General features: G+C 41.8%; 1 protein-coding gene across 1 annotated transcript in view; it reads left to right on the forward strand.

Annotated features, from left to right (window-relative positions):
• The window catches only part of Mamdc2 (MAM domain containing 2), a 67204-nt gene extending 55798 nt beyond the window's left edge, over nucleotides 1-11406 (forward strand). Inside the window, exons 10-12 of the mRNA XM_041662149.1 lie at nucleotides 5549-5808; nucleotides 10180-10264; nucleotides 10390-11406. Coding sequence (XP_041518083.1) covers nucleotides 5549-5808; nucleotides 10180-10264; nucleotides 10390-10454 — 410 coding nt within the window. The 3' untranslated portion in view covers nucleotides 10455-11406. The remainder of the gene's footprint in view (nucleotides 1-5548; nucleotides 5809-10179; nucleotides 10265-10389) is intronic.
• Nucleotides 11407-25502: the final 14096 nt, after the last annotated feature.

Genomic DNA, 25502 nt, shown 5'->3' on the forward strand with positions numbered 1-25502 from the left:
CATAACAAGCTTACCAGGGTTTTATTGCCATTTATATGATGCCAAGCTGTCAGAATTCTTGGTGAGCTTTTGTTTTAGAAGGTTTTTTTAAATATGGATTTTATGACTAAATGATAATGAATAAGTAAACCAACAGATAACTATCCCATTTATGAGAAATTTCTTCCCCACTTACCCCACCTCAACTTCTGCCACTGAGTCTCCTAATAGGTGGCCTGCCTATTCACCCCATCCCTCCTCCTCCCAGAAAAAGCAGCTCCATTCACTGCCTTACCACCTCCAAACAAAGACACCGTCATTCTCTTTCAGAATGCTCTTTGATGTTCGTTCTGGAAATTAAATTCTCTGTCAACATAAGTAATAAGTAAAAGTAGGTGTCTTCTTCATGTCTAAGAAGACATACCAAAGAATAGTTTAGTTATGGAAATATGCTTTTAAATGAAAACAATGTATTTGAAATGTTGTTTGGGTTTGGTTTCTTTGTTTCTTTTGTACTGTTTGCTGATGCAAGATCTTAATAGCCACACGACCTTAAACTTCTCATCTAGCGGGAGTATGGGCATGTGTATGTGTGTGCACGCGTGTGCAAAATTGTGCACAGTGTCATTGTTTTTAACAGCTGAGTCATACTCCATTGTGCAAATGTACCACACTTTCTTCATTTATTCTTCAGTTGAGGGGCATCTAGGTTGTTTTCAGGTTCTGGCTAGTATGAATGCTGCTGCTATGAACATAGTTGAGCAGGTGTCCTTATGGAATGATTGAGTATCCTTTGGGTATATGCCCAAGAGTGGTATTGCTGGATCTTGAGGTAGATTGTTTCCTAATTTTCTGAGAAACCTTCGTATTGATTTCCAAAGTGGCTGTACAAATTTGCACTCCCACCAGCAATGGAGGAGTGTTCCCTTCCTCCACATCCTCTCCAGCATAAGTAGTCATTAGCCGTTTTGATTTTAGCCATTCTGACAGGTGTAATATGGTCTCTCGGAGTTGTTTTGATTTGCATTTCCATTATAGCTAAAGATATTGAACAGTTCCTTAAGTGTCTCTCAGCCATTTGAGATGCTTCTGTTGAAAATTCCCTGTTTAGATCTGTACTCCATCTTAATGGAATTATTTGGTAGTTTGATGTATAGTTTCTTGAGTTCTTTATATTTTGTGAATATCAGTCCTCTGTCAGATGTGGGGTTGGTGAAGATCTTTTCCCATTCTGTGGGCTGCCATTTTGTCTTATTTACGGTGTCCATTGCCTCATGGAAGCTTTTCAGTTTCAGGGGGTCCCATTTATTGTTGATCTCAGTGTCTGTGCTGCTGGTGTTTTATTCAGGAAGTGGTCTCCTGTGACAATGTGTTCAGGGCTCTTTCCCACTTTCTCTTTTATCAGCTTCAGTGTTACTCGATTTATGTTGAGGTCTTTGATCCACTCGAACGTGAATTTTATGCGTGGCAAAAGATATGGATCCATTTGCTTTCTTCAACATGCTACCATCCAGTTGAGCCGGCCCCATTTGTTGAAGAAGGTTTCTTTTTTCCATTATATAATTTTGGGTTCTTTGTCAAAAATCAGGTGTCTATAGGTGTGTGGATTTATGTGAGGGTCTTTGATTCAATTCCATTGATCCAGATTTGAAAGACTTTTTAATATGACTGAAGGAAATGGGTAATGCAACAACTCAAAAGTCGTGCATCTGGGAAAAGAACGGATAGGGAGTCAGGGGTGGAGAGGACAGTATTAACAGGCAGAAGAGAGATAAGGAAGGGTTGGGAGAGAGTAGCCGGACTGTACTGTCTGTGTAAAGATTACCGAAGGACTAACCTGATAATCATAATGGAGTGATTTTATAAGGACACCTTGTAATCTACCAATTGTTTTTCCCAAAGCTTTGCTGTCTCCCCGATGGTTAGGAATGCTCTTTCAGACCAATGAAAACAGCTTGCCGCTCCTTCCATGGGGCCTCATCACGCAGGCTGCCAAAGCCCCTTCCCAACCCTTTAAAAGAGAGCCAAGAGCCTAGAGGAGCAGCTGTCTACCCGTTAAAGATTATGAGTACAGTGTGAGCCTCTGCTTCTCGGGGCATCACAGTTGACCCACAAACAACAGATGGGGCCCTGAGCGACCCGGAGATCCACGGAACTCCTGCATCCTAAATGTCGGACGGCAGCCCACAGAAAGAAAGCACTTTAGCCCCACCACCGCCAGCAACCATCGTTCGTTGTACAGGAACCCATGAGCTGAGCCTCAAGCATCAGTTCGGCCACATCCTGCTCTACCCCAGGCGTTGACTGCTGAGACAGCGCTAGAAGCTGGAATGTGGAATGCGGACAAGCGCACTTGACCTTGCTCTGCTCTCCAAACACGAGTGAGGCAGACGAGCATCTGTGACGTTCTCCGGTGGTTTCAGGAAAAGGAAGGATCGCGCGCAAGTTGAGAAGGGAGAAGTATTTGTAATCAAGAGGAACAACCAGTTCATACATGGGGGTGGGAGTTCTGATCAGCTAGCAAAGATGTTAAACTTATTATTTAGGAATAGAGGTTGATCGAGATTCCTTTAAGTCGGTATTCCCGTACACAGGTGTCGTTAATACAGATTATTATATCCCGAAGTGATTTGCGAAGGCTGAGAATACTGAAGAAAGGCAGACTGAAGTTAGTGTCCTAGGAAGTCACTCTCCATCCAGACAGGACTGTTCTTCCAAAAGGAGCCCAACCACATGGGTCCAACCGTGTGGATTTCCTTTTATATTCTTCAGCACTTAGCCCATAGCTCTCTGGGACTAGGAGGCTTAACTAAGAGCTTTCACCTGATCCCAAGACTCGGTGACTCGGGAACAGAAAACTGAGCAGGCTGTGGCAGTGACATGGATAGGAGTGTGTAGTCCAAAGCAAGGAGATGTGGGTGTAGGAGGCTGCACAGGCAGCCCTGGTCGAGTTAGAGCCCACCTGGCGTGCTGGCAAGAGCCCGGCCTGGAGTAATGCTTCCCCTTTCAATGTTGAGGAAACTAGTGTCTTCGCCAATATTCGGGGAGTCACTGAGAGTTTGTTAATCTTATAGGACCTCAGGCTGGCCGTGGCTGAGAATTATTATCACTAAGGGAAAGACAACCCTAGGCCACCAGTCAGCCACGAAGAATTCATTGCTGAAGAATTCATTGCTTCCTATCTTATCTCTCCGCCCCTCCTAGTCTTTCATTTGCACTTGCTCAGTGAAAGACTATTTCAAGGACAATGTCTTTTCTCCTAGAGCCTTGTCTCTAGCAAGGGTCTGTCACGCAAGATTGCAAGTGGCCTTGGAGAATTCCAAAGCAAAGCACGTGTGTGTGTGTGTGTGTGTGTGTGTGTGTGTGTGTGTGTGTCGAGGTCTCAAGTAGTTCAGGCTGGACTCAAACTCACTATGTAGCCAAGTAAGACCTTGAACTCCAGTGTTTTCTGCCTCTCCCTCCAAAGAGCTGAAATCAGAGGCAGAAACCACTACTCCCAGCTTTATGCGTGTTCCTTTCTAAAAATACCTCAGACGACTGGAGCTTGTCTGGGAACATTTGTTCTAATGTGACTGTGATTTTATCTCATCTTAGGTTTGTAGTAGATTTGTCTTAGAGCATTTGAGTCCAGATGCCTTCCTCATTGCCGAGAACTTCATCCGTTCGGTGTGAACTGGGTGGAGCCATGTGTTCTAGAAACGATCGGACTTGTTTGTGGCTTGGTGCTAGGAAAGAAAATATGTTCATCCATCCGTTCACAGATACTTTTGAACATCTACCATGCCTAGGAACTGGGCATGTGGTCCTGAACTAAACAAGGAAGCTGTGCATTAGAGAAGAAGGAAACGAAGATTAAAGAGAAAAGAATTAGGTGACCCATTAAAAGGCAATTAAATGTTACAAAAGCATAATAAATGAAGGTATAAGGGATGAGGAGCGCTGCCGGAGCAGGTGAGAGGGGGAGATGGCAACTTGAAATAGTGAAATCAGAATAGGCCCAATAGAAAAGGTAGCGTCCAAGCAGGCACTTAAACCGGGAAAGAGTGAGACAGGAGAAAAACTCCAGAAGAGCCAGAGTTAGTATATGCAAGTGTGAGTTGACATCCAGGAACAGTAGAGTCCATTTAATGAGGGATAAGAAGGACAATAGTGAAAGGTAGGTGATTGGGGCGGGCGGGGGGGGGGGGGGCAGGTTGTTCAGGGCCCTGAACCAATCCTGAGGCTGCCAGCCTAGACTCTGAGCTGAACTAATGGAAACTTTAAACAAAGCCATGGTACAATTTAGCTTTTAGGGTTTGGAAAGATACCCAGTAGGCAAAAGCACTTGTGAAATCATGAGGGTCTCAGTTTGGGTCTCTAAAACCCATGGGTGCAGCAGAATCAATGTCTGCAATCACAATGCTCCTATAGGGAGAGGCAGAGACAGGAGGATCCCCCCCCCCAAGAAGCTCACTGGACTGATAACCTGGCACATACTACAGAAAAATGGCAAATCTACCCCACCTCAAACAAGATGGAAGGCAGGGACCAACATCCAATGTTGTTCTCTGACCTTCACACAGGCATGGTGGCAGACACAGGCTCCCATGATACCCAATGAACACATACACATTAAGCATTTAGAAAGACTGCTGCGGATACTGCTGAAGTTAGACAGACTACAGGGGATAAGGTGAGGACAAACACATGAGCCAGGAATCAGTCACATTGGTTCAAGGTAACATGATTGGAGCAGGACACTAGCAGTAGAGAGAGTGGAACAGGCCTCTGCATTTACTTTGAAGGTAAGGTCACCAGGACTTCTTGCCAGCCTGGAGAGAAAGGAGAGGGAGAAGGCTGTCAGACTTTGCAGTTCAAGGCCTCTGCAACTGCTGGAACCGGAATAGATGGGGGGGGGGGGGGGCAGCCATGCTTTGGTTCTGCTGGGCTGCGGGACAGCTTATAAACATCATATCTTTGTTCACCACAGCTGTGGATGCTGGGAAATCCCAGGTCAACATCAGATTTGGTGTCAGGGGTGAGGATGGGGGTTTCTTCTTCAGCTGTGTCCATCTGCTCACACTCCTCCCTCATGGCATAAAAGATGAGTTAGTTCCAGAAGTGCTTGACGAAGATGCTGTTCTCATTTTGGGGTCACTGCCCTTGTGACATAATCACCTCTCTAATATGGATACCCTAGGCGTTAGGATTTCAGTGTATGAAGCTAAGGGGAGTACGAAGGCAAGGCAGTGGTAAGATAATTCTGATGTGATAATTATACCAGTGGCATAATACTGGCGCAGTAATTCCCTTGTTTCTACTAAACTGGATTATAAACCATTAAGCGAGAAAATTATTTTGTGGTCTAATCCTTACAGCATATCTATTTTCCTTGGATCATAAATACTCTCCAGGATTATAAAACCTTTTTCTCAGTACTACAGCCGAAGTGTCTATGTTACCAGGAATACTACAGAAAGAAAGAAAGAAAGAAAGAAAGAAAGAAAGGGAAAGGAAGGAAGAAAGAAGAAAGAAAAAAGATATGATTGGGTCTTTTTTCTAACCATACTTGCTTTGCATTCCTCTCAAGGCTACTACATGTTTATCGAGGCCTCCCACATGGTGTATGGACAAAAAGCACACCTCTTGTCCCAGTCCTTGAGAGGCGTCCCCGGGAAGCACTGCTTGACTTTTTTCTACCACATGTATGGAGCAGGAACTGGCCTGCTGAGCGTTTTTCTGAAAACAGAGGAAGAGCATAAAGAGACCCTGCTGTGGAGAAGGCGTGGGGAGCAAAGCATCTCCTGGCTGCGGGCGCTGGTAGAATACAGCTGCAGGAGGCAACACCAGGTAAGCCTGGAGGGATGCCAGTCCACCCGGGAAACACACAGCCTAAAGCGCCTATGCTCTCCGGGTTCTTGCTACAAAAGAGAATATTTTGTCCTTTCTCAGAGTCGGAGATAAAGGCAGGATTAGTTGAAGAGTAAACACAATTAGCCTGTCATTGATTAACTCTAAGCAGCGAATGGAAAATTAGACAGGGAGCTAAAGCTTTGGACGTTCATGCGTAAAGTGCTTGCTTTTTACAATTCAAGGATGAAAGGTTCCTATTCTGTCTTAGTGTGTTGTGAATGCCAAGTACGTTTCTTCCAAAAGCAAGTCTCCTTTCTTACAAATGCATTAGTACTGCCCCTATTACCCATGATCCACTTCCTTGTAAGGACTTTTGTTCTAAGCTTCTATTTAAGAGTGTGTATGGCCCATGGTCAGTTTCTTTTCTTTTTTTTTTTTTTTTATGGTTTTTCGAGACAGGGTTTCTCTGTGGCTTTGGAGCCTGTCCTGGAACTAGCTCTGTAGACCAGGCTGGTCTCGAACTCACAGAGATCTGCCTGCCTCTGCCTCCCGAGTGCTGGGATTAAAGGCGTGTGCCACCATCGCCCGGCCCATGGTCAGTTTTTTACGTCTCTGTATGCATTACTATATTGCTGTAGAAGAAACTGGGGATCTTAGTTCCAAGACCATAGTCATCTCGACCTCAGACCCCCAATTCCACATGTGTTATAGAAAGCCCCTGTCCTAAATGTATCCAATCATTCCAGTAGGTGGGCCTAAGCAACTCATATAGCCTAGAAAACCTAGACTTCACATAGCCACCAAAGCTAAAATTCTGGGGAGACAGCCTTCAGACTCCCAGTTGTTCTTGAATTCACTCTGTAGAATTCTGGCATGAGCATGCTCTCCAACTAACACTCCAGCTTCCTCTGTGGCTTTGCTTCTGGGTGGTAAACCTCGTGGGTGCGCTCAGCTTTAACCACTGGCTAGCTGCCTGGCCGGCACGGAGGTCTTCCTGTGAAGAGATGGCCGGCACTGAGGTCTTCCTGTGAAGAGATAGCCAACATATGAACTTTTTTTCTCGCCACTCAACAACACAAACTGATTTTCTAAAGATCTAAACTGAAGAAATGGCAGCTCTAGTGGATGAGTACAATGCCATTCGAGCTACTACATTGATGAGCAACAAACAACAGGAGGAAGATGTTCTACTTCTAGGAAGGATCCTTCAGCTAAGCATAAATATCTGGAGACATATTAAAGAATGGTAGATTATCCCATGAAGCATTTTTTATGATGCTATAGAAGGTAGCTGGGCCAGACGAAAACGTACTAATGTAGTTGATCATCATTCAAGATGGCAGCTCAATCGTGTTCGGCTTCAAGACCCTTTATCAAAAAGTTCTTAAGACATGGTCAATAAACCAACAGCAACAGCAATACCTGAAATATAGGGTCACCCAAAATGTTAACTCTCAGACTCCACCGCAGAACTCTAAATCAGAAACTCTGGAGGGCTTTGGAGCCCTAGAAATTTACTTCAATAAGCCCTCCAAGTGATGCAAGCTAAAAATAGAAAATCTCCAGATTTAAATGAATATGACATTTTGGTGATGATATCCAAGCATTCACACAAACACACACGCATGCACACAAACACACACACACAAAATCCTCCATTTTGCAGTGCAGAAGATCAAATCCATTACCTCATATATGCCAGATAAGTGTTCCATCACTGAGCTATACTCCCAAGCTAGCATTGGTTTTTCTTTTAACTCTTTTTTTTTTTTTCCGAGACAGGGTTTCTCTGTAGCTTTGGAGCCTATCCTGAAACTAGCTCCTGTAAACCAGGCTGGCCTCGAACTCACAGAGATCCGCCTGCCTCTGCCCTCCCGAGTACTGGGATTAAAGGCATATGCCACTACCGCCCAGCTTCTTTTAACTCTTAAATGATGCTGATACACAAATGCTGTAAAAATTTGAGTTCTGGGGATAAGCACACAGGGCCTTTCCTAAGATAGACTATGCTTCCTGGGTAGGCTGTCTTTGACGTTGGTTTTTGTTTTTGTTTTGAGATGTCTGGTCATGTAGCTTAGACTGGCGTCCAACTCAGGATTCTCCTTACTTAAATTCCCATTGCTGAGATTCTGGGCATGCACCACTCTGCCCAGCTTGAAGTACATTTTAAATGTAGATTGGCAAAGCCTGTGGGGTTTCAGTTTAGAATGTGGCAGTTCAAGGGGTACAGAATGATTAGAGCATCCATCTCTGACCTACAGGCCTGTCATAATCAAGAGACTTTTCTGTGAAGTAGGATATTCTGGAGGACTGTCCCTTCTTATACCAGAATGGCCAAGATCAAAAACACTGCTGGAGAGGATGTGGGGTAAAGGGAACACTCCTCCATTGCTGGTGGGAGTGCAAACCTGTGCAGCTGCTTTAGAAATCAGTATAGTGATTTCTCAGAAAATTAGGAAACAATCTACCTCAAGATCCAGCAGCACCGCTGTTGGGTATATACCCAAAGGATGCACAATCATACCACAAGGACATGTGTTCAACTATGTTCATAGCAGTATTATTTGTTATAGCCAGAACCTGTAAACAACTTAGGTGCCCCACAACTGAAAAATGGATAAAGAAAATGTGGTACATTTGTACAATGGAGTACTACTCAGCAATAAGAATAACGACGTCTTGAAATTTGCAGGCAAATGGATGGATCTAGAAAACATCATATTGAGTGAGGTAACCCAGACTCAAAAAGACAAATATACTATGTACTCACTCACAAAAGGCTTTTAGTCAAAAAGCAAAAAAAAAAAAAAAAAAAAAAAAAAAAAAAAAAGCCTATGATTCACAGAGAACCTAGACAACAAAGAGGACCCTATATAGGATCTAAATAGAAAGGAGAAAAACACAAGATCTCCTGAGTAAATTGAGAGCATGGAGGTCACAGGAAAGGTTGGAGGGGGAGTGGGGAGGAAAGGAGGGAGCAGACAAATATGTATAGCTCAATAAAAACAATAAAAAATTTCATCTAAATCATAAACTAATGACATGGGTAGAGCACATATATCTTTAGGACAGTTATCACTACCCACAGACCTCTCTGGAAGATTCAGTCACTTATTATCCATTATTGCAACATCCTTGGAGCTGGTGATCTATTTTTCTAGAACAAGAATATATGATTAGTATTCCTCATTGTCTTGGTTTAGCTTTGGTATATGGTACTTATTTTAAAAAAATGTCCATTTCTTTTGTATTTTCCAGTTTTGTGGCATATAGGCTTTTGTAGTAAGATCTAATGATTCTCTGAATTTCCTCTGTGTCTGTGGTTATGTCCCCCTTTTCATTTCTGATCTTATTTATTTGTGTGTTCTCTCTCTGTTGTTTAATTAGTTTGGATAGGGGTTTGTCGATCTTGTTGATTTTCTCCAAGATCACAGTGGGTTTTTGATCCTACTGCACGTACTGGCTTTGTGGGAGCCTAGGCAGTTTGGATGCTCACCTTACGAGACCTGGATAGAGGTGGGCAGTCCTTGGGCTTCCCACAGGTCAGGGAACCCTGATTGCTCTTCGAGCAGATGAGGGAGGTGGACTTGATCGGGGGAGGGGGAGGGAAATGGGAAGCGGTTGCGGGGACGAGGCAGAAATCCTTAATAAATAAATAAATTAAAAAAAATAAAATAAAATAAAAGAATATATGATTAGTTGTTTTCCTCAAACACTCTAAACTCATGAAACAGAGTGTCCTCCCTCAAAGACTGTGCCTTTGATGTTATGGTATTTAACATAAGTGACTCACTATCTTTTGATCAATTTAATTACCTTACACATTATTATTTAGCTTTTCCACCTAATGCCAGCCCAAAGGTAGAGTCAGCGGGAGATAAAGATGCTGAGAGGAGCTAGACATAGTGTTCTAAGTGCGGTGGGTTTTCAGGTTCCTGATTGAGCATCTCTGGAGACCTGCCTAAAGAGGCAAAGAGTTATGAGGCATCATACTTTATGGTGAAATATTATAACTCCAAATAATCTAACTGGAATTTGTACTTTAATTTTGTGGTTGCTTGTTTTATTTTAGAGCCCGGGTCTCACTATGCTTCCCTGACTGGCCTCAAGCTTGCGGTACAGCCCAGGCTCTTCTATAACTCACTAAATAGTCTAGGCTGGCTTGAATGTCTAAAAGTTCTTTCACTTTAACCTCTTGATTTACGAGATTATAAAGTCAGCCTAGAATTTGTAATTTTGGGTCCCTTTTCTTAAAGTCAACCCCACCAGTTATCAAAGTTTTTAGAGCCACAAAGCCTTGGTCGTCCCTGACCAATGCAGTTTTATCAGCTTGACTCCATTTCTAATAAAAACGTCATTCTTTTTCAGGTCATTTTTGAAGCCATTAGGGGAGTGTCAGTAAGAAGTGATATTGCCATTGATGATGTTAAATTTCAGGCAGGACCATGTACAGGTAATATTTTCCTCAATTACATAAGCTTGATTGGAAGATGGATTTTATAATATAGTTTCAAACTATAAGAATTCAAAATCATCTTTTCTATAGCAACAATAAATATTGTCTATCTTTCCTGACAGAAATGGAAGATACAACTCAACAATCATCAGGATATTCTGAAGACTTAAATGAAATTGAGTATTAAGAAATTATCTAAATTGGATTAAATAGACAAAATTTGTGCCTCTCTTCAATCAAAGTGAAAACAGAAGAAATGAATACTGGATATTCTTAACTATTTCATAAGTTGAAATGATTTCAGAACACCCCCTTTCATTAATTTTGAAAACTAGAAAGAGAGAGAGAGAGAGAGAGAGAGAGAGACACTCAGGGCTTTCCTTTTTTATTCCCCTGTGCATTTGACAACTGTTATTGGAAGAACAGGCTACTGCTTTTACATAGACCATTTCATCTTAATTTGGGTGCCAATTAAAAATACAAATGTACTATGTTATAGTCATTTCAAAGTGCACATAAAAAGGGCACAGTCAAAATGAATGTGCTTATTTAAGTCTGCATTCAATGAATGTGTTGGGAGACTAGGACGTGGTGGTTTTCCTTTTGCGTTTCAAGTACGAAAAATTTGCTTAAATAATGCAAGGTGTCGGTAATATCTGCAAAATGAATGCAGTTTACTTATGGTAACAAGTTATTCTGGAAATAAGGCCTCATTTGTGTATTTTATTAACAGAAAAAGCTATAAACCATTACTGTTTCACTATCGGTATAAGAAAGGAGCTCTCATGGAGCCTCAGGGTAAGTCCATAGGAATTAATGCTGCAGTATAAGGCACTGCTGCCCTCTTTGCTCTCCCTTTGAACTACCTTGGACAGTTACTATGAGTGCACGGAAATGCACCTCTTCAATAAGGCAAGCATGAATTTTTCATGTGTACACACCCAACAACTTTTATAAACATGGTCAACAATTTGACTGTTTTTTATGATAACATGTTTTGGTGAAGTTTTGAGTAATATGGAGTCAACTACATTTACTAAACTATTGTCTTCTATTTACTTAGAGAATTGTATCTATCTGTGCGATTTGTGGCCAAGTAGCTGCTGTAAAACTTCAAAATTACCTAATAAAAGATAAGTTGAAACTCCTTTCATTAGCAATTAACTCATTTCTACAGTGTTTGACTTTATCAGAACATATTCATTATATAATTGCCAATTCTAATTTGAATATCTATTCTGCCATGATTAGATGTCTTAAGTTACCTTATTAACAACATCAATGCTGCAATTATTTATATAATAAATATTTAAAGAGCATTTTATTTCCTATAAGAAAATTTCCCTAAATTTTATCACTAGAATTAAACTATAATGACATAAATTCTTTTCTTTTAGCTTTTAAAATTAAATTTACTTATTGGAGAGGTTCACATGAATGCTATAATATGAGTATTAAGAGTCTGACCTTCACTGGAGAAAGCTGCTTCTCCCCTCCTACTGCATGAGCCCTGGGGACTGAACTCAAGCACCTCTACACACTGACCATATAGCCAACCCAGGACACAGACTCTGGTGTTTACTTTTATGCTCTTAGTGCCAAGGAACAAAATTGAATGTACAAATGAGTTTAATCTCTCCTTTATCTCCTGAAATGGAAATCTAATTAGCATTTTCACAGGGATGAACACTAAGTATCAGTACTGGGGACATAGTTCAACAATGCAGCTCTTGCTAAACATGAACAAGGCCTGGGGTTTGATCCTAAGTACCCTGAAGACAAAACAAAATGAAATGACTGCCGAGCAATGGTGGCAAATACCTTTAATCCCAGCATTTGGGATGCAGAGGCAGATGGATCTCTGTATGTTCAAGGCCAGCCTGGTCTACAAGAGCTAGTTCCAGGACAGCCAGGACTGTTACACAGAGAAGCCCTATCTCGTAAAACAAAAAGCCAAAATTGAAATGACTGAGCATCAGGAGGTGGAAAGTTACTTAAGATTGTATAGCACTGAAGTGGTGGCGTGTTGATTTCTTAGCTTGGCATGGCTATAAATCCACTGGCCTCATCTGTGAAGGACGCCACATCTCTCTGCGTGTCACATTACTCAGAAAACAAAACAACTCAGCTGCACAAAATCAACATCCTAAGGTTTATAAGGAAAATTATACTCACCTCGTAATAAAACATTTTTATTAATGAAATTTGTACTATTATGATGAATTTGCCGCAGGGGTACAATTGGAGTTTGACATACACTAGGCAACATAAATCCTCACAACACTGTTCCTGCCGATAGCTCTGGCTACATTTGCTGAATAAAGGAACATGGAGTGTGTCTCCAGGACTCACACACACCTGAGTACATAGTGAGGTATTTGTTCTGTGTGAGGAACAAATGAAGTAGTTCGCTGGCATCCTTGATGGTGACATAAACTCTCATGGAATCGTTCCATCAAACATTGTTGAACACCTACTGTTTTCAGATTTAGAGCAAATATGTTTTCACAGAAGTTATCTTTGTCCTGACAAAGTAGATCCAAACAGCAGTTCCATTAAATAAATAAGAAAACTAAATCCACTCAAGATCAGTAGTTAGTGTGAGGCCTGCGTTTGAAACCAAGCCTGTTGCCTTGCCCATCCTGTGTTCTAACCTTTCTAAATTGGCCTTGCCAATCTGCCAGCTCGCCCCTAAACTCCAACAGCAATATGGATAACAGACTAGCCATGGGTTCCTAGTTTCCCTCTTCTAGGGTTTATTAGCTATGCAAATAGTCCCAGTATGGAATTAAGGAAATGGCTCGATCAATAAAACGTCTGCCATTCCACCATGAGAGCCTCAGTTAGGGTCCCCAGGCACCCTTGTCCAAAGCGTGACATGGCGGCAACTAAATGAGCTCCAGAAGGACCCTGTCTGGGGAAAAAAATGAGTTTAGCAGGTTGGAAGGAGGCCTCAGCAGCTCAGAGAATTATTTGGGGGCAGCAAGGAAAGAGGTAATTATTACCGGCAGTTGCTAAGAAACAACCTGCCGTTTTTTAGAGGCAAGGAGGTGGAGAGCGAGCTGAGTGACTCACCTTCCCTCTTTTATACTTCCTTACAGGATTCCACTGTTGGATACCTCAGTTCTAAGTGACCCTTAGCATTCCTTTTGCCTATATTTCATGTAGATGAAAATATAGGCAGATGGTAAGCACAGCATCATTCTTCCAGGTTCAGAAATGCCCAAAGGAAGGCACGCTAGTTACTAGGAGCTACTTAACGATTTAACCCCAGTCATTGCATTTTTCCTTCTCTCAGCAGCACCTAAATACCCAGGCTCTTTAAATAGAAACAGCTTTCTACACGGATTGCCTTTGCTCTTACAATCCGCCATCTGCAGTGAAGGTTATTTATGTATAGAAAGGAGGAATAGCATAGATGCCAAGAAAACAGTGCCTCTGATGCAGTGTCTGGCCTAAGAGGGAAGAACAGAGTTTGGGGATGATTTCTTAAGGTATCCATGTTCTGGGCATCTTACCAAGCATAGAGGTTTGCAAAGATGCTTGCAGATTAGGGAAGAGGTGAGATACAAGACATCCAGCAAGCACGATTTCAAGAAATATGATGTGATCATATGCTCAGAGTTTATGGGAAAGTCTAGGAGGGGTATCAGACAGCAGAGATCCATAGTGTAGCATTCCAGAGACCTGGGTGCTTTGTTGTCTTACTCTTGGAGGGATAAAAAATGGGCTCCTTAACTTCTCACCCACATACATCCAGATGGGGAAAATAAGTTTTCATAACGATTAAGTGTTCGAATACTACTTTCTGGTATGTGGATCACCATAAAGATGTAGCACAGTTCAGAAACTGGATTCCCTGCTCCTGGATTCCGGCTGCCTCCATTCAAAGCCTGGTTCTGCCGCTTACAAACTGTAATCGACAGCAAGTCTTTTACCCTCTTTGGTTTCTCTTCCTGCTTTGCAAAGTGGGGTAAAGTAGTTGCTCTGAAGAATAACTGAAAACAATACATGGCAAGATGTGGTAACACATGTCTGCGATCCCAGCACTTGGGGAGCTGGAAGAAGGAGAATTGGAAATTCAAAGACGTCGTTGGTTCTGTAAGGAATTCAAGGCCAGCCTGGGCTATATAAAATTTGGTCTCAAAGCCAAGTAAAGCCAACAAAATACCCAACAACAACAGCAATATAAAACCTATAAGAACTTAGACACATTTAGTTTCTGACACAAGAGCCTTCCTGGTTTATATGATTAGGAATTAGTAAAATTTCAGTTACTTTTGTGTCGCTTTCTGTATAAAGAAACTGTGAGCTTATAGTGCCATCTTAAGGATAAAGCAACCATGTAATCTTCTCATGCTGCCAGTTTTTAGCACTGGGTGCTCAAGAGAAAAATATACAGCTCAATAAAAACAATAAAAAGATAATTTAAAAAAGAAAAGAAAGAAAATCAAGGGGGTAAAGTACCTAGGAGGGGAAAGCTAGAATAATGCTGTGGCTATGAACTTTTTTAAAAATAATTTATTTATGTTAATTTTATGTGCATTGATGTTTTGCCTGCATTCATGTTTGTAAGAGGGTGTCAGATCCCCTGGGACTGGACATACAGACAGTTGTGAGCTGACATATGGTTGCTGGGAATTGAACCCGGGTCCTCTGAAAGAGTAGCCAGTGCTCTCAACCTCTGAGCCATCTCTCCAACCCCAGCTATGAACTTTTGGAATTAAGTTATGGAAGGTTGTCTAAGCAGTATTAGTCACTTAACTCCATGACCAAGACAGCTTATAGAACAAAGAGTTCATTTGGGCTTATGGTTCCAAAAGGTCAGAGTCCGTGATAGCAGAGCAGAAACAGCAGGCAGCAGGCATGGTGGCTGGAGTAGATCTCAGATTCACCAATTCCCGTGATTTTTTTAGTTGTTTTTCTGGTTAGTTGAATTACCCGTATGAGGAGTTAACTGATTTACTATGTTTTGTAGGATGGTTTCTTTTTCCTATGCTGATCTGTTCCTCCCATGAGTCATGTTCTTTTCTGTGCTTTCCTGAATAAGACTATCTTCTTCCTGTGTGCTTAGGATTCTTCAAGTACTTCTGAAGTACTGGATTGTTGGCTATGAATTACTTAAAATGTCCTCATTTTTCCATCAACTTTAAGAGATAACATTGCCGAATATAAAAATATTAGTTGACATTTACTTTCAGGCTTTAAAATTTATCATTTCCTTATTTTTCGGCTTTTAGTGCTTCTTTTAAGAGGTCTGATTTATTTATGTTGGCATGTGTTGATGTTTTACTCTTTTGGCTTTTGGAGGCCCACCTCTCAGCTCCCAAATAAATTCACATGGAGGCTTTTTATTGCTTATAAATGCCTGGCCTTAGCTTACTTGCTTCTAGCCTGATGTGGGAGGCTGTGAATATATTTAATTTTTTATTTTAAATTATTGATATTTATTGAGCTCTACATTTTTCTCTGCTCCCCTCGCTACCTCTCCCCTCCCTTTTTAATCCTCCCCCAAGGTCCCCATGTTCCCAATTTGCTCAGGAGATCTTGTCTTTTTCCACTTTCTACTTCCCCTGTAGATTAGATCTATGTAACTCTCTCTTAGTGTCCGCATTGTTGTCTAAGTCCTCTGGGATTGTGGTTTGTAGGCTGGCTTTCTTTGCTTTATGTTTAAAAACCACCTATGAGTGAGTACATGTGATGATTATCTTGCTGTGTCTTGATTACCTCACTCAAAATAATGTTTCCTAAGCCAGGCGGTGGTGGCGCATGCCTTTAATCCCAGCACTTGGGAGGCAGAGGCAGGCGGATCTCTGTGAGTACAAGACCAGCCTGATCTACAAGAGCTAGTTCCAGGACAGGCTCCAAAACCACAGAGAAACCCTGTCTCGAAAAACCAATAATAATAATAATAATAATAATAATAATAATAATAATAATAATGTTTCCTAGCTCCATCCAAATTCAAGCTGTCGTTATTTTTTTCCGGACATGGTCAACAAGACAAAATGACAGCCTACAGAATGGGAAAAGATCTTCACTAACCCCACATCAGACAGAAGTCTGATCTCCAAAATGTACAAAGAACTCAAGAAATTGGACACCAAAAGATCACATAATCCAATTAAAAAAATGAAGTACAGACCTAAACAGAGAACTCTCAACAGAGGAATATAAAATGGCTGAAAGACACTTAAGGAAATGTTCAACATCCTTAGTCATCAGAGAAATGCAAATCAAAATAACTCTGAGATTCCATCTTATACCTGTAAGAATAGCCAAGATCAAAAACACTGATAACAATTTATGCTGGAGAGGTTGTGGGGAAAAGGAAACACTTCTGCATTGCTGGTGGGAATGCAAGCTGGTACAACCCCTTTGGATGTCAGTGTGGCGATTTCTAAGAAAATGAGGAAACAACCTTCTTCAAGACCCAGTAATACCACTTTTGGGTATATATCCAAAGGATGCTCAATCGTGCCACAAGGACATGTGCTCAACTATGTTCATAGCAGCTTTGTTCGTCATAGCCAGAACCTGGAAACAACCTAAATGCCCTTTGATCAAAGAATGGGTAAGAAAAATGTGGTACATTTACACAAATGGAATACTACATAGCAGAAAAAAATAACAACAGCTTGAATTTTGTGAATATGTTTTAATACCATTGGTTAATAAAGAATCTGTCTTGGCCTATTGCAGGATAGAATATAGCTAGGTGGGAAATCCAAATAAAGATATCAGGAAGTTTGGTAGATGCCAGCAGCCACCAAGGAAGCAATATGTGAGGTAACAAACCATAAGTCTCATGGTAAAAAATAAAAATGTAATAAAAATGGATTAATTTAAGTTGTAAGAGCTAGGCAATAAAAAGTCTGAGCTAAAAGGCCAAACAGTTTGTAATTAATATTGTTTATTTGGGAAATGGTGAGCAGGAGAGAAACCTCCACTTACACTAGCCAAGATTTCTTAGCACAGCCAAGAAAAAAAAAACACAAAAGAGGTTACTGTCTGAATATTTGTGACCTACAATTTCTATTTTGAAACTTGACTTTCAATGTGATATTACTATGAGATAGGGACACAGAGCTAGCAGGTCTTTTGGGTGCAGTCACATAAGTGAGGTTAGTGCCCTTACGTGGGACTAGCAAGACCAGAGTTCGTCCTTTAGCTGTGTGAAAACAGTGTAAAGAAATTATCTGATTGTTCACCCACTAATAGAATAAAATTATAAAAGACAAACAAATAAAAAAAAAAGGGATTATCTGTATGTAGCAGATGTTCATCAGACACCGTACCTGCTAATGCCATCATCCTGGGCTTCTCGGTTTACAGAACTGTGAGCAGTAAATTTCAACTGTTTAGAAAGATTTGACATCTTCTTAAGTGGGCTAAAACAACAATATTCTAATGAAAAAAACATATTTATAATTCTTGACACTAACCATGTCTGCCAACTTTTGGGGTTTTGCAGAATTGGAAAGATGACATTTAGAATAGTGACCTCTGATCACTCAATCCTTGGGCAACAAATACAGTCTCTTTGTCATATTTATATGCCAAAAAAGAGAGGGTGATGGTGTTAGCTGGACATTTCCATGGGAGTTAGTTCGGGAGTTCGTTCTCTCCTTCCACTGTTGATTCTAGGGCCTGAAATCAGACAGTTGGGCTTTTAAGGCAAGAATTTTTACCTAAGAAAATGCCAAGTCTACTGTTGTGGTTTACACCTCATTACCACAAAATTCCGTATGTGAGAGGCTATTTTTTAACACCTTCTCTGCCTCCTCTTTCAAGAACTTCTTTAGGTGTCTATGTGGGGTAGGTAATACACTTGAGTGTCGTTGCCTAAGGAAGCCAGAAGAGGATGTGATGTGGGAGTGTCATATATCAATCTGTTGATTTCATTGGCTAAGTAATAAACTGCTTGGGCTCATAGGTTAGAACATAGGTGGGTGGAGTAAACAGAACAGAATGCTAGGAGGAAGAGGAAGTGAGCTCAGAGACTCTACAGCTCTCCTCTCGGGGGCAGACTCCTCAGAGAGACGCCATGCCCCACTCCCGGGCAGACACACGCGATGAAGCTCCGACCCAGGATGGACGTAGGCTAGAATCTTCCTGGTAAGACCAGTGCTAACAGATTATTAGAGATGGGTTGATCGGGATATCAGAATTAGCCAGTAAGGGCTAGAGCTAAAGGGCCAAGTAGTGTTTAAATGAATACAGTTTGTGTGTTGTTATTTCGGAGCATAAGCTAGCAATGTGAGCGGCCGGGTGCCGGGGATGCAGCCCCGCCGCTCTTAATACAACAAAGTGGCACCCAACGCGATGGACTAAATCCACTTAAAAACCTGAGAAGGCTTAAAAATAAGGGAGAGAGAGTTTAACACAGATTTTTGCTGTTTGTTGATGGTGTGCTGTAGAGAGATTTCCTGATTTGGCAACAGCAGCAAAAAAAAAACGCTGTGTCAATTTAAAGCGCAGCTTCTTGGGGCTGTGCTGACAGCGTGAACTCTGGCTTTAAAGCATTCCAGTGGCTTTTACAGGACTGGATGTTTGTGTTCCCACTTGGGATCGGAAAGAGAGTGCTCTGAGACGTGCTGATGGCTCAGCGCTCCCCGCATGCACCTGGGCAGAAGGCCGAATCAGGCTTAGGCAGGTGGGAGAGCATGGCGGATTCCTGCCACCATACAGAGATGTGTTTTCAGACTGCGCAGTGCTCTGTGTGTCAGATTTGGACGTAACTTGAATGAAAAGAATTTCTGTGCTGCACACTCAGTCTCAGAATTAAAGTGCTGAGTGCCGCTCCTACTTGGCGGCCCCAGAACTAGCACAAAATGGTATGCCCTCCATTTTGAAATTTTCCTGACTCAGCAGCACGAAAAAAACCTGTGTTGTTTTCAAATGCCGGCTTTCTGGGCCATCCTGCCAGGGCAAACTCTGACTGTTTGAGGCAGGAGGGCCGACTACAGAGAGAGGACTTGTGTGTTGTCTTTGGACATAATACTGCAGCTTACTTGCTGGCAGGGACCTTGAATCGCCAGAGACTTGTGGCAATAAACATGGCCACAGCCGGTACCTCTGCCATGAGGCTGAAAGCTAAGGAATGGCCTGGATCTAGCTGCCAAAGCCATGGCTTTAATCCCACCCATATTGCTCAGTAATTTAAAGGCTCGTGTGGTCAGAAAAAGAGAGATAGAGTAAAGAGAGATTCAAAAAAAATTTTTTAAATGATTTACAGCGTGTTAAAAATATATGCAGACTAAAAGTTGAAGTTCTTAAAGTAAAAAACAAAAAAAAAAAAAAAGGAAGAGAGTAGTTGGGTGTGGTAGTACACACCTTTAATCCCAACACTTGGGAGGCAGAGGGAGATTGACTTCTGTGACTTCAAGGTGTGGTAGCACACGCCTTTAATCCCAGTGCCTAGAAGGCAGAGACAAACAGATCTCTGTGAATTCAAGGTGTAGTAGTGTACACCTTTAATCCCAATGCCTGGGAGACAGATCTCTGAAAGTTCAAGGACAGCCTGGTCTACAGAGTTATTCCAGGTCAAAGATACAGAGAACCTGTCTCAAAAAGCAAAAAGTTAAAAGTAAAAATAAACGAAATAGAGTTAAAACAAAGCTGTACAAAGATGGAAAATACACAGAGAATTTTGATACTGTATGTTATTATGCTCTGTTTGAATTGTTTGAATGCTGAGAAAAGAGCAACAGCTGCTAAAAGATATTTGTTTATAAATGCTTCTGAACTAATCCAACATAGATATTTTGATGCCTTGACTTTGAAATTTGGATCTAAGGACATGATGCTTTGGAAAGGAGTTTCTTATTTTGTTTTCACAGAGGATGAGACCCTGTTCATTTCTTCTATTCCGATTTGGTATGATGGACCACGCCCTCCTGAAGGGTTGGTGTGAACACCTTCAGAAAATTGCTTCGCTCAACTGCCAACTGAGATGAAACTAGCACACAGGTTATACCATGAAAGACCTAATTAACGACGCCCCCATTCAGCAGGAAGCAGTTTGGAGAGAAAAAACTGCACCCATGTTCCCAAATATGGTTTATAAACGTTCTTTTACATTTAAAGGGGGATATGATATAGATATGAATAATTTGCATTAGTATAGATTTTGCTTTATTGATAGAGATTTAAGGTCAATTTTGTTATATGTACATGTATTTCTGCTCTTGATTAAGGTATTGTGATTGTGTAGTTTATGTAAAAATGTAATGTATATAGGTTGTTAATAGATAATCATAATAGTCAAGTTTGTAGTCATGTTAGTTAAGATTTTCTAGATGTGCATAGATATATCTTAGATAGGCATTCTTCATATCTTTCAAAGATTATCGAATATGGCATTTTAAATGTTTTAATAACTTAGGACATTTCATTACAATGAGACACTCTGCTCCTGGCAGCACCAATCCACTTCAAGAAGAAGATGGGCATCGAAGAGGATCCTTATGGAGTTTGATAGCCATTTGGGCAAGAAACTGCTCTTGCCTGGACTATTGCATAAACTGGACACAGAGAACCCGCAGAGAGAGGACTACTGAACTTGCCTAAAGGTGAGATGATCTTTCGGGGTTCCTGATTCATGAAGGAGTCTGCAAGACATTCTTCAGGACAAGCAGATAGTGACTGCCTTTGAAATTTCCTGCTTTGTGGAAATGTCTGCTGGAAACTATGGGCCTGTAGGCCGAAGATGGATGCCCCAACGATACAGAGGAACTTTGGTGACTGTACAGGCAGCGAGATGTCTCTGTCATTTCTAGAGTTTTAAAAGTTGCTTACTTTTTGTTTGCTTAGGTAATATTGTATCTTTCTGGAGTCTTTGGAGTTGAAGAATAGATAGATAGTTATAGTTATAGTTTTCCATTGTTATGATAAAAGATAAAGTAGATATAAATATTGTAACTGTAATTCTTGCTTAATAACTGTTTTGTTATATGTAATTTTGCTATGTTAAGGTTAAAGCCTTCCTTTTTTTGTTTAAACAGAAAAAGAGGAAGTGATGTGGGAGTGTCATATATCAATCTGTTGATTTCATTGGCTAAGCAATAAATAAACTGCTTGGGCTCATAGGTTAGAACATAGGTGGGTGGAGTAAACAGAACAGAATGCTGGGAGGAAGTGTGCTCAGAGACTCTACAGCTCTCCTCTCGGGGGCAGACTCCTCAGAGAGACGCCATGCCCCACTCCCGGGCAGACACACGCGATGAAGCTCCGACCCAGGATGGACGTAGGCTAGAATCTTCCTGGTAAGACCGGTGCTCACAGATTATTAGATTATTAGAGATGGGTTGATCAGGATATCAGAATTAGCCAGTAAGGGCTAGAGCTAAAGGGCCAAGTAGTGTTTAAATGAATACAGTTTGTGTGTTGTTATTTCGGAGCATAAGCTAGCAATGTGGGCGGCTGGGTGCCTGGGACACAGCCCCGCTGCTCCTATTACTACAAAGATGAAGAAGTCTCTTGTAGCTGGAGTTTCCGGTAGTTTCTAAGTATTGTGGAATATTCCATTACACTGTGGGAACATGTGTCACTGTGACTAGTTTAATAAAGAGCTAAATGGCTAACACCTAGGCAGGAAGAAGTTAGGCAGACTTCTGGGGATAGAGAAGTCTTGGGAAAGAAGAAAGGTTGATTTCCTAGCCTTACACAGAGGGAACAAGATATGCAGGAGGAGAGGTAAAAACCAAAGTCACATGGCAACGTGTAGATGAATAGAAATCGGTTAAGTTATAAGAGCTCATGGACAAGCTAAGCTTTCATAATTAATAATAAGTCTCTGTGCCGTTTTTTGTGAGCTGACAAGCCACGTAAAATCCGCCTACATCTGAGCACCTGAAATGGTGTTGAGAACCAAACTCTCATGCTCTGCAAGAGCAGTTTATACTCTTGACTACTGACCCACCTTTCCAGTCCTCAAAATAGTTCTTATCAATGGAATTAGACGCCTGATATAGCAAGACAAATGTTTGTACTTTCAAGCATGAGTGGACATTTTAAGGCATATTAAGAAGCATGTGTTACTAACAGTCTGCCAGAGTGCCTTGGGTTTGTGTTAATTTTCAATCACACAGAGTACAACAAAAGCTACTATGAAAATCAGTTAGTGCCATATGCATTCAATGAAATACTATCTAATTACTTAAAACCATGTTATGAAAACTAATGGCATGAAAAGTAATATATTAAGAAGCAGAAGTACAATATAAAGAATGTAATGTGTGTCTTGTATTATTACCTTTTCTTGAGGGACAAAAGGAATACACCACACACATCCAAGAAAACAGACATGAAAACTACACTAAAATTTTTAAAAAAAATTAATTGAAATAAAGGAATTACAAGTTTTTCCTTTTGTATTTGTTTTCCTGCGTTCTCCCCAAATTCTTGTGCTTTATAGGTATTGTTTTTCTGATTGGGGGCAAAACCAATGACATTCTCCATTTAAAAAAAAACAACTTAGCCCTTAAATTTTTTTATTGTATGTGTATGGTGTCGTGTGAGTGAAGGCACACGTGGGAGGGTCAGAGGACAACCTTTAGGAGTTGGCTCTCTCTTTCTACCCTGGGATCCCAGGACTGTAGCAGGTGCAGTCATGTGCCAATCATCTTGCTGGTCCAACACTTTCCTTTTTAGAGATTGGTGTCTGTTAGGTCCCAGGCAGGAAATATATCTGAAAATGAACTCAAACTGGGCTATATAAGGATTTCTGACCAATAAAAACCAGCATTCCTTAGGAACTTGTGAAATGACGTTCTGTTCCCAGGGGTCAATTCCTTGCCACCGGCCGGAGAGACACATGACTCCACTGGCGTGCACCTGTGGTTGCATAGCAAAGCCCACTCTACTCTGAGTTCAAGGCCAGCCTGGTCTACTGAGTAAGTTCCAGGGCAGCCAGGCCTTCACAGAGAAACCCTGTCTCAATAAAAATGTTCATACTAGCCTCTAGGCTCCCTTGTCACCATTCAGGAGAGCCAATTATGCATTCCTAAGCCCCTATACTAACGTCTTGGCCCTTCTCACCTCCTTTCCATTCTCTTTAAAAACCCTCACGATTCTTTCCCACCACCCCCTCTTCTTTCTGATTTCCTGTACAGCCTTGGCAGTTGGAATAAATATTTCCCCCTTTCACCCCTGGAGTGGCCATTTCTTTACTGCACCTTCATACAGTGTCAATCATGACCAACTGGTTAAAACCCATAGTATGGCTGTATTTCTGAAACCATCCAACTTTGGGGATTTACTCTCAACATTCAAATTTAGAAACAATTTTCATAGCACTCTCAAGGCCTAATCCGGGCATGAAAATGGTGAAGCTAGTCCCCTGCTCTTAATCCCCACCATTTGATGCCTATATTCTTATTTGTCCATAGAACAGATTGCCTTATAATTACTTCTTCAGAGTTTGACTCTCCTCCGCTTCCTCCTGCTGGATAGAATTTGTGATCCTCCTGGCCAAGTATCCAGAGTATTGCGACTACAGGCATACGTCACCATGTTTGGCAACATTAAAGCTTTTGAAGCTACTTTTCAACAAACACACACCAGCAATGTGTAGAAGAACAAACAGTATGGTGCCCTAAACCCTAGGTCTTTTCATTTCTTCCTGTCACATGAACATTTTACAAGTTTTTCCTTAATTTCCACTGTTAACGCCCTAATTCCGAGACCTGTTATCACCACCGGGGAGACTGACTCAGGGGTAAGAGGTAAAAACAAAGCGTCTTTATTCACGTGTTAAGTAGGATGGGTCTCTTTGTTTACCCAAAGCAACCAACAACAGCTGCAGCAGCCCCAGGAAAAGCGCAGGAGAGACCCAGAGCTTGGGGAAATTGCAAAGCTCTGGGCTTGTGATTGGCTGCCCCCTAGTGGTGTCCTGAGGAATTCCAGGCTTCCAGCTTTGGGATTGGCTGCCCGCTGATGAGGTAAGAGGACTTTCCAGGCCTGAGAGGAATTCCCAACTGCCAGCAACTGCCTGAGGCTCTAATTGGTCCGTTTTCCCTGCTCAGGGATTGGCTGGTTTCGAGTCAAGGGCAGAAATGGCTCCATTTCTTTCCTTTTCTTTTTCTTTTTTTTTTTTGGGGGGGGGGGTTCTTTTTACTTTATAAAAAACTAATCTTAAACCAGGCGGTGGTGGCGCAGGCCTTTAATTCCAACACTTGAGAGGCAGAGGCGGGCAGATCTCTGTGAGTTCAAGGCCAGCCTGGTCTACAGAGCTAGCTCCAGGGCAGTTGGGGCAAACAACAAAACGAAACCTAATCTTGGGGCCAAGTCAAATATCTTTGGTATGCTCTGAATCTTGCGACTTAGTGCGATCTTTGGCCCTAGTTTCAAGGTTCATGGTTTTTTTTTTTTTTTCCAGTTCCATGTTTGGGGACCAAGTGTCTCTTCCCCTCTCTCTAGTCCCGTTCTCAGGTTGTCTTTCTTTCCCTAGGTTGGGGCTTGGATCCCAGCCGGTCAGGGTCTGTGTGGGGCCTATGGACCAGGGATCTCCTAGGGCCGGGGTCTCTCACCACTGAAATGAATAAAGACATAAATCTAGTACCCGTCACAGGTCTGCACACTTCCTACAACGATTTTATTTTCTTTGGTTATAACTTTCAGTGAGCAGATTACATTTGGGTAAGAGGAAGAAGCAGGGGCCTGCCAAGAAGGTTTTGCTCTAGCTACCACGAAAGGACCCTACTGCAATAGACTTCTAAAGGGCTTCCCGACTTCTACATTTGACACCCTTCAATTCATTTTCCATACAACACACACAATGACTAAAACTTTAATTAGATCACAGTCCTCTCCTACTTAAAACCATCCTATGGTTCCCCATCACAGGCACTCCCCGGTATCTATTTATTCTCTTGTTATACATACTCATTATTGTTGTGCTTTCCTGTTGCTTTAAGGGACAAGCCACGCCCACTCCCATTACCTCTGACCTGCCCGCTGCCATCTTGGGCCTTTCCTTTTCTGCTTCCTTGACGTGCGCATGTGTTTTCTCTGTCTCTCTCTCCTTTTATCTCTTCTCTCTCTCTTTCTCTCTATCCCTCTTTCTCTCTCCCTCTTCCTTAATAAATACTTATGGCTATTTCCTGTGTCTATGTGTCTGTTACCTGCCGCCAGCGCGGCGCGTGCCCTCCCCGCTTTTCTCATGGCGGGCTCCGCCAGCCCGCCTGGGGATCGTTTTTAAGAATAACAGTTATTGCCGGGCGGTGGTGGCGCA

Source organism: Microtus oregoni, unplaced genomic scaffold (assembly GCF_018167655.1).
Source record: "Microtus oregoni isolate MIOR12 unplaced genomic scaffold, Mior012 000012F_ref0000307, whole genome shotgun sequence".
NCBI classification, from domain to species: Eukaryota; Metazoa; Chordata; class Mammalia; order Rodentia; family Cricetidae; genus Microtus; species Microtus oregoni.